The sequence below is a fragment of the Heteronotia binoei genome, chromosome 10 (genome assembly GCF_032191835.1).
Source record: "Heteronotia binoei isolate CCM8104 ecotype False Entrance Well chromosome 10, APGP_CSIRO_Hbin_v1, whole genome shotgun sequence".
Lineage (NCBI taxonomy): Eukaryota > Metazoa > Chordata > Lepidosauria > Squamata > Gekkonidae > Heteronotia > Heteronotia binoei.
In genome coordinates, this window is record NC_083232.1 from 76,644,756 (window position 1) to 76,657,223 (window position 12,468).

The window sequence follows — 12,468 nt, forward strand, 5'->3', positions numbered from 1 at the left end:
CATTGGAGTCCCTCCACTCCCCATACCTCTCCCCACCCTCCTCAGGCTCCACTCCCCTCCCCCCAGATCTCCAGGTATTTCCCAACTCAGAACTGACAGCCCTGGCTAGCCAAAGCCAATGACGTCAAGAAGCAACCTTCAGCCTCATGTCAAAGAAAGGCTGCCCAGAACAGAAAGCTATGAGCAGCCATTAACCTATAGCTGATTTCTAAGTTTTTCCCTTTATAGTACAGAAAGGTATAGCTTGTCTCCCCTCCCTCCTCTTAAATCTACAAGCACAGGCCCTGAAACACTTCATAAACCAACGCTAAGAAAAGAACATTAACGGGGGGGGGGGGCGGGGGTGACAGACATTCATCTTTCCCACAACCAAACCAGCGCACTATCAAAGCTACAAAAGGTGCTTCCCCCCCTCCCCCCCCCCCCTTAGAATAACCTCCGCAAACCCTGATCCCCAATCCAGCAGGCTCTGGACTTGAGAGCCCCAACAGCAGCCCGCCTGGTTGTCCTCTTCAGCCTCCCGACGGCTCTGGAGCTGGGCAGCGAGCGCCGGGCCGGCCTGCCCCTCGCTGCCCTTCACTACTACAGAAGCACATGCTCGAGCAGCAGGCGTCGGAACGCTCTGGCGCCGCCCTTCCCTCGCCTGTTCGCCACGTGTTCCGCTCGGGCTTTCTGCTTCAGCTCACTCCCCTTCGGAGCCGCGGGACACGACGTCTGTTCTCCGGCACCAGCAGGCAGCAGCCAGGCTGATGAGGAAGGAAGGAGCCCGGAGAGGGGGCGGAAGGACCCCGGAGGAGAGAGAGCGAGCAAGCCCCGCTACTGATCGCTGCCGAGAGTAACTTGCGAGAGAATCTCTCCGGGAAGGAGGCGGGAGTAGAGGCGGGGGAGGAGGAGGAGGGAACGGGGAGGAGGCGGGGTGGCTGCGTGTGTCGAAGGGTAAAACGGGGAGGAAATTCCACACTTGCGAATAGAGTCCAACTGAGTCCGCGGGCAGGAGTGCGCTCGCTCCGGAGGAATGGAGAAGCAGGAGCACGTGAAATAAAGCAAAGCCCAGGAGAGAGAGGGGGACTGGGGCGCGACAGGTCCCTCCTGCCAACATGATTCCTCCCAGCAACGCGGTGGTTGAAGTCAACGTGGAGAAGGAAAATGACAGGGAGAACCCCGATCAGCCCCCCTCGCCTGCCTCCACCACCAGCCAGGAATCCAAGGTACTGAAACCGTTGCCATTTGAGGAGCTGGGAGGTTTTTTTGTCTGTCTGAAGAGGCTATAACCCTTTGCAAGAAGGCACGCTGGTCTTGCTGCTGTCTTTCTCTCGGTGGGGCGGGTGCTGGGGGCTGCAGAGGTGGGGGAAACAGCGGATGGCCGTGCATCTTCGGTGGCTCGAGTTTTTTAAGAACCTGGAAAGGTCCCTAACCCGGATTAGAATGCTTGAGTGAGAAAGTTTTTTAATTGGCAAAAGGGGAATATACTCAACAGAGATGTTGGAAGGTAGCCCTATACTTGTCATATTGTGGTCACTGTTTAAATAGACTGTGCCAAAGGGCTTTTTTTTAAGGCTTTCTATGAAGTCTACTGTGTAACTGATTAATCAGTCAATATCACAAGGTAACCAGGGGAATTATTTTAAGGGAAGATCCCATGGCGGATGGTATTCCCCCAAACTCTTCTTTCTGGCCTGGTTTTGACATCTCTGACTGATGGGGGGGGGCGATTGTTATGCTGTATTATATATCCTGTGATTAAGTGATTTAGAAGGTGAAAAGTTTCTCAGTGGATTACATCCCCTTAGGAACAGAGATCCCCCTAATGGGAGACAAAGCCAGTTAACAGAATAGTGGTGGTCTTCTGTTCAATTGTGACATGATGTACAGGGAAGGAGGTACCTGCTAAGCTACAGCAAGTTGTAATTATTTGTTTGCTAGCAAACTGGCCCCTCAGCCAGCTCTGTTAACTCTCAGATGCAAATATTACCTCAGGATCCTGCAGAAATCGGACCTGCACATAACGTACATCACTAATGTAAGTCTCTGACACAATTCTGTGGCATCTCTGGATGCCAGGCCCTTGGTGCGTGAGTGTGTGTGGGGGGGACTGCAACATTCTTTGCAAGAGGAAACTTGGTGTATATTGTTCATATTCTACAACACTGTGTACAAAGAAAAGATTTAGAGAGTTACTCTAGAAGATTTTTACTTTAGTTGGGTGGGAAGGCTAGGCATAGCAGCCACCTGACAAGCCTTGAGTGAAATTAGAATGATTCTAACAGGCCTGTCAGAGAAGGTACCCAACATGGTGGAAGATCAAGCTTTGAATGAGGTCATATAAACAAGTAGAATTACTACCATGATGCTATAGGCCCATTGCCCAAGAGAGGGACTATGCTTTCCTGTGGTTGTTTTACACTGTGGGGTACTTGATTATAGTTATTCATGTAAATGTTCTTTTTTGTCTTTGGGAGATACTGTGGTAAAGTTATAACTCATTGTAGGATTACAGCCTGAATTCCGCAAATCTAAACATTTCCTCTTTGAATACTAATTAAGGAGCACTTTTGAACAGAAAGGATAAAACTGCTTTGTTTACAGCAAAAATATTATAATGGAGATACATTTTGAGAAAAACATTTTCTAAAATTGTGAAGTTTTGTGGAAAAAAAATCATCATTCCGTTTCTCCACCTCTATCTGTGGAAACCAACATAAAGAAGATTTAGGATTTATATCCCGCCCTATACTCCAAATCTCAGAGTCTCAGAGTGGTCACAATCTCCTCTACCTTCCCTCCCCCAACAACAAACACCCTGTGAGGTAGGTGGGGCTGAGAGTGCTTTTACAGCAGCTGCCCTTTCAAGGACAGCGTCTATAAAAGCTATGGCTGACCCAAGGCCATCTCAGCAGGTGCAAGTGGAGGAGTGGGGAATCAAACCTGGTTCTCCCAGGTAAGAGTCCGCGCACTTAACCACTCATATTGGCTGTACACCAAACATGCATATTTGGCCAGTTGAAATTTTGTTTTGAGACTGTAATATTTGAGTTCTAAGTTCTGAATAGGGTTGCCAGCAGGTACCAAGAAATACATCCTCCTGTTCCTTTGATAGAGGTGTGTGAAAATGGGCACCTGAAGCTTTTCATGGTGTGGAGGCAAATGACATAAAGAACATTCCATTAAGCTTCAGAGGTACAGGAAACTTTTGGATATATATATCCAAACATAGTAAATCAAGTACCAGAGTTCTATATACAAAATAAGGCCACATTTATAAATTCTGTCAGTGCTTTTTCCTTCTAAAAATACTGAAGTATGAGTTATTTTGGTATGACATGCTAAGTACACCAATATTCAAACTACACTTGAAAACCAAAACTCAGAGAGGGGGCAGTTACCCTCAGATTTCAAATTGGCATTTTAAAAATCTGTGTTTTGAAATTGTCAACTTGTAAATAAGACAAACGGGGTCTACTAATTTGAGGTGAAACTTAACTCCCTGAAAGCAAGTTCTAGGGACAGCAAATTGTATCCTTCAGATTTGTAGCTGAACCAGAACTTGAGTTGACCCCATATGCCAATAAGATATTGTCATACTATGCATCAACTCACATCTGTTCTAATAATTTACAGCTGAACAATGACCACCGTTTGCTTTTGGCAAAAAGTATGGCCAAGCAGTACTATAATTGATATACATCAGCTGTCCACACTTGCCAAGTTTATATGTAGTAAACAGGGTGTGGCTCTCCACCAACTGTTGCGCTCCCTTTTCTCTACCTGCCACAGGAATTGGCTGCTACCGTAGTGGAGTATTGTCTTCTCATAGTACAGCACTAATGCAGTAGGGGTTTTTTGTGGTTCCATCTTAAAGCCAAAAGGCAGGAAGGGAGCCAAGATGGCAAGCAGTCTTTATGGTTCCCTACTGTTTAACTACAGGGCGAAAATAGCTGGCTTTTGTTATTCTTTTTCTACTTGTTGGCCTCACAGAAAAAACACCCCTCATCACTGAGGTAGGTCCTCTCCCAGGCTTCCCTCATGCTTTTAAAGTCAGAGCAGTCCAGATGGACAGCCACCTTATTACTGATACTCAGAAACACCCTCACCAGCTGTTCTTACAGCTCCCTTCTTATTCTCTGGCTTGCAACAGAAGGGTGGGCAGGAGTCCAGAACAAACTGAGCTTTCTTTCCCCTCCCTCAGAAGTTAAGTCTTGAAACAAGTGGGACTTGTTTCCTAGTAAAACTTATTTAGAGTAGGGATTGAAGTGATTTGTAACAATTTAACTTTTCAGGCCTGTATTTATGCAATTATTTTTGCATTATGGTTTAATGGGCAGTCGCAACTGGACATGTTTTTATAACTCTCGTCTCCCTCTTGCTGTATCCTAGATCATTTATAACTAGATTTTGCCAGATGTCTGTTGCTGGAATCCAAACTCTTAACAGAGCCTCTTGACTTCAGACTTTCACTGCAGGAGAGAAAGCAAACCAGGACAAGTACACAGTCTCCAGTCAAGCCAGAACATCTGACGGGTTTATGAACTAACTTAGACAAGCCATCACACAACACAACTCCTTTGGCTGTGGCTGTAATCCTAAACACGCTGATCTGGAAAGCATTTCCATTGGACTTTTGTCCAAGAATAAGTGTTTAGGATTGAAAGGAAGTTAAGTTTTATTCCAGTGAGCTCCGTTTTCCAGCAAAGAAGCTACCAAGTTGACCCAAATCAATTTACACTTTAGTCCTAAATGCCCTCTCTTGGCAGCAAAACTGATTTTAGTGGCATACACTTCTAAGCAGATTCACTTGGGGATTGCTGGAGTAAATCTGTGCACTTTGTGTAAACTGGCTTTAAGTTAATCCAATCAACAAATTTCGTGGAGTAAACCAATTGAAGATACGGGTGGAACTTTGTGTGGTTTGGAAGAGCAATCAAACGCTCTGCTGACAGAAAACTAAGGCTTGGTTTTCCCATGCAGGAGAAGGTAGAACGTTATGGTGATGGGATGCACCAGTTCAGATTTCAGCTGGTGGACTCCATTTTCGAATGCTCCTTTGTGTTTTTTTTAAAGAAAGGTCCATCCAAATAGAAAATTAGCACAGCTAGGAGAGGTTCTATCCCAGCTGTTTGGAAGTTGTGCTAGCTTAATATTTTTTTCTTTTACAAAAACTGGAGGAACATTCCAAAATGTGATTCTCCACCTGCAGCTTGAAGTGGTGCAGTCCATTCTACCACTTCATTCTCTTACATGAATATCTCAAGCTTTAAATGTAGGCTGAACTTTACTCATTGTCACAAGAATACACGCACAAGTTTATTCCCTTGTGTTGAATATGCAGTTCCCAAATGGAAGTCTTTGAAGTGTTACAACTCGCTTTGCTATGAGAATCTGAGTCTACAAACTATTGCCAACTCTGGGTTGGGAAATCCCTGGATATTTGGGGGCAGAGCCTGAGGAGGGCAGAATTTGGGGATGGGAATGCGATGCCATAGAGCAGGGGTGGCCAACAGTAGCTCTCAAGATGTTTTTTTTGCCTACAACTCCCATCAGCCCCAGTCAGCATGGCCAATGGCTGGGGCTGATGGGAGTTGTAGGCAAAAAAACATCTGGAGAGCTACCGCTGGCCACCCCTGCCATAGAGTGTCTCTTCCAAAGCTCCCATTTTCTCCAGGGGAACTGATCTCTGCAGCCTGGAGGTCAGTTGTAAATGTGAGAGTCTCCAGCTCCCACTTGGAGGTTGGCAACCCTAGACCCAGAGTGCTGGCTCAGAGTGAAGCCTGAACTCCCCCTTGCAATGAGTGAGAATTTCCCACTGATTTTGGTATAAGGGTTTCCAAAGCCCAGCTTGCACTAATCAGTAAATGTGTCCTTCTGTCTAAGGTGAAGCAGGTCTGTAAGGCTAAAGTATTGGGGGCAATTAACATCTTTTTTCTGTTAGCTTTTGAAGCTTAGATGAACTTGTCATGTACAAGCACAGCCAGTTACAGTAATACACAATAGGAACTTGGTTCATTTGCCATCTTCCTCCAAGCTGTCTGGTGCACGAAACGCTGTAGGGACAAAGTGTGCACTCTGTTTAAATCAGCTCACTTGCCTGTAGTAACACTCAGTGATGCACTTTTAAATAGATTAGAAAGGACCCCAAAATGCCATCCTAAGCAGTTTCCATTTTCCCCATACGGATGTAAGAATAAGTCTTCAAAAGTTAAGGGCTGGATTTGAACATCCTTCAAAATGGCTGATGCTAGGCTGGCCTTTCATTGGTATTTCATACCATGTCAAGTCTGCTTCCGCTTTATTTATTATTCAGTTATTTATTAATGTCTAGCCCATAAAGCTCTCCATTAGAACAGCGTGAGGTCTAATTCAGGAACAAGCAGACGCGAGCTATGGAATGGCTGGGTGGTTTTACCTTCCTAACTAATAGCGCCATCCAAAGCCACCCTTCCAAGCTGTCTAATTTTAATGGACTTAGAAGAGTGTAACTCTGCATAGACGGTCCTGCGAGAAGTCTTTTTGCCCTGCCTTGCCCTGCTAGCATGGTTGGCTCAGAGCTGTGCTGCTCTTCATCATAGATTATAAAGCCTATACAGCTGTGTTGTGCGGAAACCTGGGAAGAGCCTGCCACAGGTACCTATTATCTGTATTGTTTTTGCTGGCTTCTGCTGTGAATAAATTTGAATAATTCTGGTGCCTATTAAATTGACAGCTGAGGGGGTGGGGAGGAACCAGGTCACCCATTATAGCAGGAGATTCCCCCACCTCTGTTGCCTGCTGCTGCATGATGTTGGAGAAATTGTGCAGCCAAAGCTGACATCACAGTGATGCCCAGTGTCGCTTCCAGTCACATACCCAGAAGTGATGTCATGCAGTGCAGCTAGGACTGCCAACCGCCAGGTGGTAGCTGAAGATCTCCCTGTGTTTCAACAGATCTTGAGGCAGCAGAGATCAGTTCACTCAGAGAAAATGGCCACTTTGGAAGGTGCCGTCTGTGGCACTGAGATCTCTCTCCTCAGGCTCTGTCCCCCAAATCCCTAGATATTTCCCTACCTGGTGCAACAGTGGAGAGCCAGTTTGGTATAGTGGTTAAGTGTGTGGACTCTTATCTGGGAGAACCGGGTTTGATTCCCCACTCCTCCACTTGCACCTGCTAGCATGGCCTTGGGTCAGCCATAGCTCTGGCAGAGGTTGTCCTTGAAAGAGCAGCTGCTGTGAGAGCCCTCTCCAGCCTCACCCACCTCACAGGGTGTCTGTTGTGGGGGAGGAAGGCAAAGGAGATTGTGAGCCGCTCTGAGACTCTTCGGAGTGGAGGGCGGGATATAAATCCAATATCTTCTAGCAATCTCCCCAATTTCTATAATTCTAACATTGTTTTGCCCTGCCTCCAAAAACTCTTAGCTGGACATAGTATCCATCCCTAGGCTACCTGTTTTGTTGCTGCATGGCAAAAGGACATCTAGTTTTATAGCAGTGGCATGTTGGGACATCAAGTTAGTATCCAAAAAAATCAAGGGCTTTTTAAAAGCAGGAACTCAGTTCTGGCTGGCTTGGCATCAGAAGTATGGCAAATGAATTCCTGCTGGGCTTTTTCTACAAACCCCCTCCCTGCCAAAATCTAAGAATTCATTCTCAAGACCAGGATCAATCTTGGATTTTTCCTATAGGCTATTATATTTATTATATTAGCAATATTTTTATATAAGCATAACACTAATCACCCTTTCGAGCTGTATCACGCCAATCTCTTTAACATGCTTTTACACAAGAGAAGTTTTTAGTTGTGGCAGATTTATTGTTTGAAGTGTAACAGTGATCTTCAGTGATGGCTGGTGGTTGTGTTTTATCACCATGCCCTTTTCTGAGCTTTATGATGGCTGATTATTACTGCTGCGGTATGTTTCCCATGGGAAGGAGACCCTGTAGGTTCGTTAATATTCTTGTAAAAAGGCAGATTCCAGTTTATGGAAGCCTTGTCGACTCTTTCTCTCTTGGTCAGGACTGACCAGCAAATGCCTTCCGAAAGGACAGACAGCTAATTCAAACTTTTCTACTGCTCTTTTACGGCTCCTGCTCTTTAGACTTTAATTAGAAAGCGTAACCTATGGAATCCCAAAAATAATTTTAACCTTGCAATTGTATCTGGGTTAACATGAGCCATATATTCCCAGTTACAGGACACTGCGTTCAATTTAAGAGTTTTGTAGAATCCTAACAGGTACCCTCACTGCTCATTATTGGTCATGAGGACAGAAGAAGGTATTTGCTTCTAAACAAATCTATATTGTGCTGTCTGTTGTGGTTTGTTTTTATTCATGCAGAGATATAAAAATCTTCAGTGACTTTAAAACCAGCAGACTTTAAAAATACCTCTGTCTGTATTCCTAGATCTAACTTTTTGACCAGGTCTTCTGGCTCCTAACTTTTAATGCATCTCATAACGGAGTCTATCGAGCCTTCTTTTGCAACATGCGGCTCTTTGTGCAATGTTGTTTAGCTGACATTACAGTATGTTATGCTAACCTCAATATTTGCACAAAACAAAAAGGTGCTTTGACTTGCTCGTTTGACATCTTGTCCTTTTTGCTCTAAATAGCTGGGCTTTAAAACTTCTGTCTGTTTGTGTCTTCCATTCAAGGATGTTTGTGTGATCTGTACATCACCATAAATAGATTTTGAGCTCTCTGCCTTAAAAGTACATTCTAGATTTACTGTTTATGTTATAGGTTACATTCACACCGAAACCTCATTTTCTGTGACCAGTCAACCAAGGTCCAGTTTGGCATGCCACATGCGGGGAAAAGAAACAACATCCTGCATTAGGATACTGACAATAGAGGATGCTGGGAGACCCTATGGAGCATGTCAGAACTGTAGGATTGTTAGGTACAGAGCTATTTCATAGTGGATCAACTGCAGTGTTTTCTGTTCAGTTGCCTTTAGCTCTGTCAGAATAGCAGGTTGACCTACTCCAGAGGCAGCCAAACTTGCTTAAACTAAGAGCCACAAAGAATAAATGTTGGATGTTTAAGAGCTGCAAAACATGAACATCAGATGTTTGAGAGCCACAAGGAAGGAGGGCAAATAGATGGGAGAGAGCTGGAAAGAAAATAACTTTAACTTTAAATGCATTGTCCAAACCACAAGCTGGCTTGACTTGGGGAAGTGATTTAAAGAGACAAATGCCTTCTCCAAGATGGCCAATGGGGTGGTGGCAGCTTCAAGAGCCACATGTGGCTCCCGAGCCACAGTTTGGACACCCCTGACCTACTCCTTTCCCACTGGACCAGGACATGTGTCCAGGGTCACCCTGTGGAGCTTCAGCCAGCCAGACACATAATTCATCTGGTTCCACTAAGATTAGGAGGCCTGTGTGAGATCACGGTGGGTCTCTCAGGCAATCTTCCAGCTCATGCAGGGAAAGGCACCTGCAGGGAACAGAGTACAGTGAGTGACATTTGTACATCACTGAGTACTGTACTGTAGCAATTGTTCACTACCTGAATTGGAAAATCCAGTTGGGAATTATTGTTCCAAGGCGATACACATCAGTGTGTGGATGCAGCCTTTGCCCCCCATTCCTTTTAGCTTTGCCTCCAGGTGTGTCTGTATGGCTGAGCACAAGGTAGGGTGGCCAGCTCTCGGTTAGGAAATAGCTGGAGATTTTAGAGGGTGGAACCTGAGGAGGGCAGGGCTAGGGAAGTGATGTATTTCAATGGGGCATAATGCCATAGGGTCCACTTTCCAGAGTGGCCATTTTCTCCAGGTGAATTGATCTCTGTCACCAGGAGATTAGTTATAATAGTACCACTTGGAGGTTGGGAACCCTAGCACAAGGGGGTGACACCAGGTGGAGAGGCAATAGTGGTTATCATGCCTCTAAATCCTGGTGCTGATCCTGGTTGACCCACGGAGTTTGGGTAAGGAAGCACTGATGATTTAGAAGCTTAACAGATAAGTAATGGAAATTTGATGAAGCCATATAATGCATTGCCAATGGCTCTTCCAACTGTTTCCCCGAATTGCTGTGCATCTTATGCACAGACATCATCTACTGCTTGCTTGGCAGTAAAAATATCCTAATTAAGCGACATTTCAGATAGAGATATCAGGGCCCGGTCTTGAACGACATTATCTAATTTGCAGCCCTATTGATGCTAATTGGCTTTAAGTCATGGTGTGTTTGGCCTATAGAGTTGCATGGAGATTTCATCCACAGAATGGAATTAATACCCTCTGAGTCTCCCTACTGACAAGGGATAGGTTACTGGCTATTGAATATTTTACAAGGGCAAAGAAATGGCATTCAAACAATGTTTCCTTCTTCATTCTGCTGAATAAACATTCAACATACAAGCTGCAGTTCCAAGGATTGGGACGACAATCTTTTCATACGCACAAATACACACACACACAGCAAAGAGGATTTGAAATAGCCTACAGTTCCAAACTCTTCTCCATATTTCCACATCAAAATGGTGAGTAGATGTGAGTGAGTGAAGTTTCTTATACAGCAGAGGGAGAGAAAATAATGTTAACATACAAACCTGTTTTGAACTTGATGTACCTGTTCATAGAGCATAAAAGATGCTCCCTTGTCTATGAATGATTCACCTGTTTTTAGTCTTGTTTGAAGCAAAAAGTCATTTCATATCTCTTCCTTTTGCCTTTTTTTACTGTAGCCTGTTGACTAGCAGGTCAGCATTCTTAAAAAAAAGTTTTGTCCTTCTTACTAAATTTTCCATTATTTGTACTGGACAGTTAGGAACCATTTGACTGGGTTTGATATCCTTACCATCATCAGAAATAGAATTTTTAAAGAATGCTAGCTGCCTGTATGTGGATATGATGCTGAGTCAGTGTGATACAGTAGACAAGAGCTCTTTGTAGTATGTATATGTGATACAGTAGAAATAGTGAATTGTAGAGATCAGGTGTCAAATCCCTCTGCAGTGAAGTTCACTGGTAAACCTTGGATCGGGCATAATTTCTCAGTTTACTCTGCCTCAGAGGGTTGTTGTAGGGAGGAGGGGGAAGAATAATCCCATATACATGCAACTGCCCTGAGTGTCTTGGAAGAGTGAAATACAAATGTGGTTGACAACTCACTCCAGTCTAAGTCCTCTAAAATCCAGACAAGAGAAGGTTATTGCCTTCATGCCTGTGAATTTCCCAAAGGCATCATCAGACTGGTTGCTGTTTGGAATCAATGGGCTTAGACAGGAATAACTACGCATCGGATTGCTCTGTAAATCACTTTTAGTTTTTATTTCTCCCTTTAGTCTTAATTGACTTTTTTAGATGTCAGCTCATAGTGCACTGAAATGAAATAAATACTTTTTGCTGTCCAGTTTTCACAGTTTAGCTCCTGTAGAATGTGTCCCTTTTATGATTTGTCTGCAAACTTTAAAAAAGCACTTTTATAATAGTTCTTATTATTGCATTATTGTTTACTTGTAAGCTGCCTCGAGAAGGAATTTGGCGAGGTGACTTTTAAATTTTCTAAATAGATTTCACTATTGCAAAATTATACAGTGCTGACCATAACCTTAGGCCAAAATCCACACATGCCTCTCCAGCCCTTCTGTTAGTGATGCGCTTGTGTGAAAAACAGAAAGGCTGGCTGGCTTTCTGATGCTAGAAAAACATGCACTTTATAAATGCCCTTGTTTCCGGCATTGGTTTATCTCCATTGGTTTATAACCATGCCAAAACGCTGGTTTAAAACTATATTTCACCCTTCTTCTGTTTTACAGTGCACATGTGATTTTGGTCTGAGATAGCTGGATTCAAGTCTGGTAACATGTTAGAGACCAAGAAGATTTTGAGGCTATAAACTTCTGAGAGTCAAAGATCCAAACTATGGTGATATCCAATAACATATTGTTATACCTGAAAGCAGAAGGCTCAGCAACCTTTGTTTTGTTGGAAGGCACCAAGCCAGGGCTCTAAACCATAGTTTGTCCCTGGCTTGACAGTTACTCTTAGTACTGATTGTAGATTGTCATGATGTCTGAATGCAGTTTGCTCAGTCCACGAAGTGACCTCTTGACCACCAAAGTACAGATACTGGCAGCATTTTCAGTTCAAACAGCTGAGCAGCATACAAAACCTCTTTTGCGTGAGATGACATTTCATTCGACTTGCATGTATTGGCTAGGTTTGACGCAAACGTTTTCTCTTCCTGCTGTGTGCATAGTCTCACTGTAAAAAGAATAATGATAAAGGGCTGAAGTTGCCAGTGCTGCTTTCTTTCATAACCAAAGGAAACAGTAATTGTCATTGTCAGTCTTCTTCTTTAATCCTAACCAAGCCAATTAAAATTGGTGAATTCCTGTAAAGACTGGGTCACATAGCTGAAAGGTTTTATTCTGACAGTTTGCAGGCAGCTGTATCAAGAAATAGATAGCATTGTTTTTCTACCTTCTCAGTGGATCACTGGCTTGTTTGTTGCAACTGAAATGGGAGTTGATTAGCAAAAGC

General features: G+C 43.9%; 1 protein-coding gene across 1 annotated transcript in view; it reads left to right on the top strand.

Moving 5' to 3' along the window:
* Positions 1–1,082: 1,082 nt before the first annotated feature.
* STAC (SH3 and cysteine rich domain) overlaps positions 1,083–12,468 on the top strand; it is a 111,163-nt gene continuing 99,777 nt past the window's right edge. The window contains exon 1 of the mRNA XM_060247602.1: positions 1,083–1,208. Within this exon, the coding sequence (XP_060103585.1) occupies positions 1,098–1,208 (111 nt within the window). The 5' untranslated portion in view covers positions 1,083–1,097. The remainder of the gene's footprint in view (positions 1,209–12,468) is intronic.